This window comes from Watersipora subatra, chromosome 2, assembly GCF_963576615.1.
Source record: "Watersipora subatra chromosome 2, tzWatSuba1.1, whole genome shotgun sequence".
Taxonomy (NCBI): domain Eukaryota; kingdom Metazoa; phylum Bryozoa; class Gymnolaemata; order Cheilostomatida; family Watersiporidae; genus Watersipora; species Watersipora subatra.
In genome coordinates, this window is record NC_088709.1 from 58,030,688 (window position 1) to 58,037,182 (window position 6,495).

At 33.3% G+C, this 6,495-nt stretch overlaps 1 protein-coding gene across 1 annotated transcript in view; it reads right to left on the minus strand.

Moving 5' to 3' along the window:
• LOC137388372 (calcium-activated chloride channel regulator 4-like) overlaps positions 1–6,494 on the minus strand; it is a 40,351-nt gene extending 33,857 nt beyond the window's left edge. The window contains exons 1-4 of the mRNA XM_068074857.1: positions 6,387–6,494; positions 5,570–5,703; positions 3,917–4,061; positions 1,372–1,575 (exon numbers count right to left, since the gene is read on the minus strand). Coding sequence (XP_067930958.1) covers positions 1,372–1,575; positions 3,917–4,061; positions 5,570–5,703; positions 6,387–6,494 — 591 coding nt within the window. The remainder of the gene's footprint in view (positions 1–1,371; positions 1,576–3,916; positions 4,062–5,569; positions 5,704–6,386) is intronic.
• Between the last annotated feature and the right edge of the window lies 1 nt (position 6,495).

Genomic DNA, 6,495 nt, shown 5'->3' on the forward strand with positions numbered 1-6,495 from the left:
TTCTCTAACAGGCTCGCCTCGGCACAAGGCTAATCCATTCTTACCACTCTAAGCTGTTTTATCTACGGTATCTTTATCGCTAAATGGAATGCACTTTTTACTATTAATTAATATTACCTTTAGCAATTTTTTGCTTTTTAAAAGATTTCAAAGCTGTTTCTAATAGCATTCCCTATTTTTTTATTTGTAACTTTCAAATGTCCTATTACTAACTCCAGTTTGCGGTTCTTTCTCATGACCATTGCTAGGAACTATTAAATTTGAAACCTTTCCAAGTGGACTGTTGTATTATCCCAAGTATGCATTGCATATACACTTTTTCTCCATTTGGTTAGATAAAGCATTCAAAAAAAGCAGTCCAATATCTCATTGTTATGTTGTTACTGACTTTGAAAGGTACAAGCATAATAATTATAGAATGATGGACAGCTTTGGTTTCAACAGTAATATTTTTATACCCATGCTTCTATGCTGTATGTAATCATATGTTGCTATTATTAATTCAACATATTCATGGTTTTAACGTATTTTCTCAATTCGTAACAGTCATATCAGTCTCAAATCATTTTTCATGGTAAACATTGTAGTAAAAAGACTATCTAACTAAAACTTGCTAACTATTTTAAACAAGGACAATTTTACAACTGATATATGGTCTTTTAATTTATTTGAATTGTACAAAACACCTGTCTCATCATATGAAGGTAAAATGTTAGATTTGGAAATATTTCCTATGTTAAATAAAATTAAACTCCTGACTAAAGAATTTTTATTACCCGGACATTCAGCTAGTCTTTATTACAATAAGAACAGGCTCCGTACGTCTGTTTGTCCAGAGCCAAGCTAATAGCTTTAGAAAAAAATGGTTTCATTCTAGAATCAAATCAATGGCATCAGGCTCAATGGCAAGAACACCACTACTACACCACTTGGGGGCCTTATTGTTTTATGGGCTAATTCTCTATATAATGGTTACTCCTGACAATCTCCTACATTGTACAGTTCTGGAAAACATACTATTTTTTAATAAAATTAACTGAAATTACGTGCTAGTTTATTTTTAAGGTACAGCTATAGGTCGCTTGATAGTTCACCTAAACACTGTAGAACTATTTAACATTGCTGATTGCACTGTCCAGCATATAACATGATATTTAAAACGGTTTTGAAGCTAGTTTTGGCTTTGTGAAAATATGTTGTATTTTCATATTAAACTGAAGCACATTTTTGATGAATTGTTACTAAGTGAAGCAAAGTTTAGTTTTTTGCACAATTATCTTTAAAGCGTCTTATCTATAAGAATAAAATACTTCAATTCCTACTAATTGCTTTGGTTTAAACAAAAAACCTGGTTAATTAGTTTTTACTTACAAGTTGACCTTCTATGGTAACAATTGTTGTCAGAGAGATAACATCTTCGGATAAGGTAACTTGGAGATTAGTCGATATTGATATTTCAACTCTAGCATCGTATTGGAAGACCATTTTGGTGTTCAGGCCAATAGTGACATCAAAGTAGACTCTTCCTTGATATGTTAATTCTCCCGCAATAATCAATATTAGGTCATTGTTGAGCTACAAAATAAAATTTGGTGTATGAAATGCTTAGATTAAGTTATTAACCACAAATCATTTCTTCGAAGGTATGCAGCATTTATAACAAAACCTATAACATTTTTTTTGCAAAGGTCTACTAAAATACTGTATTATGGCATTGTATCCAGCTTTAGAGTCTGATAAGGTTTTAGCTTCAAAATTTTGATCAGATATGTAGCTTGGTACGGTATAAATGGTTAATTACTGATTTCTGAGGTCAAAGCAGAATAACTGTTAGCTTTTCTTAGTTTTTAAGAATTTGCATGAGTACTTATGAAGATCATACCATGTTTATTAGAGAAAAATACTAGATGGTATTCTCCTGAAATTACATCACAAACACTTTTAGATGAGTGCAAATAACTATTACTTGGAACCTGAAACTGTGAAATAATATTCATTAAATTAGGATTCAGCACAAGCATAATCAGATTTGGTTCAAATAAGCTTTCCATAAGCTTGATAAACCTTCACTGGTTTACACATTACAAAATTGCGAGGAATGACTTTTTTAGTTGAAGTTTTAAAATCACCTTCTTTTTTGGCATGGTCAATTTAACAGTTTATTTTTGACAAACTTGTTTCATGTTTTGAGTGAATGTTTGTAACTTCAAACATGAAGATGCACCTCAGGAAAGCTTGGTAAGCAAGAGTGTCATTAATAAGTTAAAGAATTTTTATTGACATGCAAAGTTAGTGATGGAATTTTGAGACCGTAAATTTCAACGAAACAAGCCAGGAGAGGGTCGCTCACTTAACCAAAAGCACATTTAAAACTTGAAAAAGGGTTAAAGAATGCGAAAAGTAAAACATTGCTTTTTGGCCTGTAATTACTATTGTATCATCAATATTTGTAGTCTGTTTTTATTGTGCTTTCATTTGTGAGTACCGTGTGTGCGTGTGTGTTGTGTGTGTTGTGTGCGCCATGTGTGTCACCTATTTGTGTGTGTGTGTGGTTGTGTGTGTGTATGTGTGTACGTTTGCGTGTCCTTGCACATGTTTGCATGTATGTGTGTATGTGCATGCATTTACGTGTGTGTACGTGCATGCATGTACGTGTGCATGTATGTGTGTATGTGTACTTGTGGGCGTGTGTGTGTACATATGTGTGTATACATGTGCGCAGAAGCATGTACATGAGCGTGTGTGCATGTGTGCATGCGTGTGTGTGCGCGTGTGCGTGTGCGCGTGTGTGTATGTGTGTGTGCATGTGTGCGTGTTTGTGCAAGTGCGAGAGTGTGTGTGTGCGTGTGTGTATATGTGTATGTATTTGTGTGTATAAGTGTGTGTATAAGCCTGTGTATATGTGTGTGTATATGTTGATGCATATGTGTGTGTGGATGTATATATATATAAATATATATATATATATGTATGTAGGTATGTACGTACATGCGTGCGTATGTGTGTATGTGTAAGTGTTTATATGAGTGTATATGTGTGTATATGTGTAGTTATGTCTATATATGTGTATGTGTTTGTATATATGTATATATGTTTGAATACATGTGTATGTATGTGTATATATGTTTATATATTTGTTTATATGTGTATATATGTGTATTCATGTGTTTATGTGTGTATATATGTGTATAAATGTGTGTTTGTCTGTGTGTATAAATATGTGTGTGTATATACGTGTGTATGTGTGTGTATTTGTGTGTATGTGTATGTATGTATGTGTATATATATGCATGTGTATGTATGTGTGTGTGTTTGTATGCGGGTGTATGTGTGTGTTTGTGCGTGCATTTATGTATGTGTATGCATGTGTGTGTGTATATATGTGTCTATGTATGTGTGTGTATTTGTATATGTGTATGTGTGTATATGTGTATATGTTTATAAGTCATGTTTACAGTCATGTTAAATGCACCTGTGTCGGTTACATGTTCAATCTGACCACATTGAGTACCGTGAATCTTAACATGAAGCTTATATTTTCAAGCTTCTAATAAGTTACTCAATAATTGTATTACAATATGTTAGTCATTTAGTTAAAAATACTTTTGGCAATTGCTTTGATGCTAGTTAAGCCTTCCATGCAAAATGCTGAGAAAACATGTAATTGAAAAAGTCAGTTTTGTTTTAGCCATTATGTACCTCTTAGCTTAGTTACTGAGTTGATTTTGTGATTTTAGAGTTTTAGATTTTTCAGCCTTGTCCTCATCCTCTGACTGCCATCACATCAAAACAAATTTGCAAACTTTCTTTATTTTGAAGGCCTATAGAAGAAAATATTTGATACAGGGAACCTTTTCGTCTGAAGTTGATAACTTACTAATGAAAAGCTAGCATTCCTAAACAACATAAAACATACCAAAGCATCTTCATTTTCAGCTTCACATGTACGTAAAGCAGTTGACTCATAGAATGCCAATAGACCAACTCCTCCTCGCTCATCACTCGCAAAGTACTGCTGTCCTCCAGTCTCCCCAGCTCGATCTGCTAGAAATCCTCCTTGTCTAAAGTTAGAGGAAACTGGTGAGATTTTTAAATGCAAGAAAACTACCACATATCCTGTGAAATGAAATTGTCACTATAATAAGTGTCGCATTTTTTATGCCTCAGTAAAAAACTACACTAAGCGGTGTAAAAAAAAACTGTCTGACACCAGGATCAAACCCAGGGTATTATATTCACAATCAGGCATGCTTCCACTGCACTGCTCGTTATAATGACACTGATTACTAATAAGAAATCTCCCACAATGCATGGGAGTGAAACGAATACTAATAATGAGTGCCTATAGAGACACCATAGCAGGAATGTTAGTCACAGCAATATTCTCAGTTATTGAGTTTATTATAATTGATGTCACAAACTGAGAAAAGAAAAAATGGTTACAGTGCAGTAGGTGCTAAACCTGTAAAATTTGTAGGGTAACTACTAAAAGGCAAAAGAAGACCTCGAAATCAGTTATTTTTTTCAGTTTTGAGAAAACGAATGTTTAATATTTAGCAGTGTGTCATGCAATGTATATACAATTCAGGACAAGCATACTCTACATGTATTTTATTCAAGGGTACTTTGTTGCAATTACCAAGCTTGTTAGCAATAGACAACTTATATTTCCCACGGTACACAATGTTCATCAATTCTAAGTTAGCTTTCTAGTAAGATTTAGGTTTATAGAAAAGTTCTCTATAATTTAATATTGGTCCAACTTCTGCGTAGATATGGCTAAAGTCTAAATAGGCAAAAATCAACAATTCCAGTAACAAGATCGTAAAAACCCAAAACTTAAATAATGGAAATAATTTCCAAGTTGACATTATTTTCAGTTTTTTTAGATTCAAAAGAGGTAATTTAAGCCAGAAAATAATATGTCTATACAAAGCCAATTTTGAAACAGTTTCAACTTCAAAAAAAGTGATTTTTAGTGTTTTGTATTCTAGTGGTTTAATCTGCTTGAGAACAGTGAGTTGAGTAGTTTTGCGGTCCATTGCAATATTGAAGATTGTCAAATGTGATAACAATGTGATAAAACTATATGTAAATTAATCTGATTTGCTAGAAAGTGGTGAAATGGTTTCAGTTTTTGGGATGTTGGTCTGTTAAGCCAAATGGCACCATTGTGGTTCCCGTACCAGCAGGTACTGAAAAAGCCAGTGTAGCATGAACGATTGTCAAGCGTAATAACTACAAATGTTATTATTCTAAACAGCCAGCATGTGCTTAAGTGGTGCAGGTGATAAAAACTTGCGTTAGCAAACCGAGTGTTCTAGGCTTAAATCTCATGGCTTGGAAGCTTTTTCCTAGCCTCCAACAGGGGTTTTGGTCATACAGACAAAAGTTTCTTTTGTGTTCGTCTTTCTTGCTGCAATATTTTATATTGCAAGGAATTCGTCTTTTGTACTCAAGTTAACACAATAAAATAAATGAGCTATGTGTAGTAATCAAATTTTGGAATACGTTAGAAAGAGAACCAAAGAACATTGACTTGGAGTTACCAGTATTCGTAACTACTGACCCAAACAAGACCGTGTCCAGAATAACACCTTCACTGATAATTTGTTCAATAGAATTATCTACAGTTCCTTCTCCGTCACTATGCAAGAGGATTCTAGTATTTTTGATGTCCCCTCCGGTGTATTGGGCAAGTATCTAAAACAAATATGTAAATGATCCTGTGAGAAAAATTTGCTAACTTTTTTGAATTGCTTAACTGGAAACATGACCAGTATCAGCTTACAACAAAACAGGTTTCTTGAAGAATTTGAAAAATATTTAACAGCTTTTTTTGCTTGGAAGAGTACAGAAAGTTATGCTAAATATAAAATTTAAACAAAGGGTTATGTCACGATAAATAATCTTAATTAAGCTAAAAATTTTTAAATTAAATTGGTTTAAAATATCCAGTGAGTTAGGGCAGTATAATTTATATCCAATTTTATAATAGTATCCAAAAAGCTAAAATATTTTATTTGAAAGCTGTTTATTTTTAAAATTATTTTGGCCAATCTAACGTTCTTGCAGGTAGATAGGATGTGTTCAAGTTTGTTGTAAAAAACCCTTATTTTGCCAGGATGGATTTACTAAATTATTTAATGGTAGATATAGAGCCATTCTGAATTTTCAAAAAAGCTCTGATCAAAGAATCGTAATAATACATATATTACTAAATGTATGAATATTGTTTAACCACAGTTAAAACAGGTACCAGTCTCACTGAGCTTGCACTGTAGGCTCTGAAAAAAATGTACTGCTGCCTGCTTTAGCTTAGCATAAAGTGCTTAGTACTTATATATTATCATTATATATTATCTGAATGTGAAAAAAACACCTACTCGTTGACACTCGTAGATCCCAGCCGCGATGTTTGTGCCACCAATAGTTTGAGTAGGTACAGCTGCTCGGAGGCTCTCTTTCACTTCATCGCTAGTAACTTCAGTCATG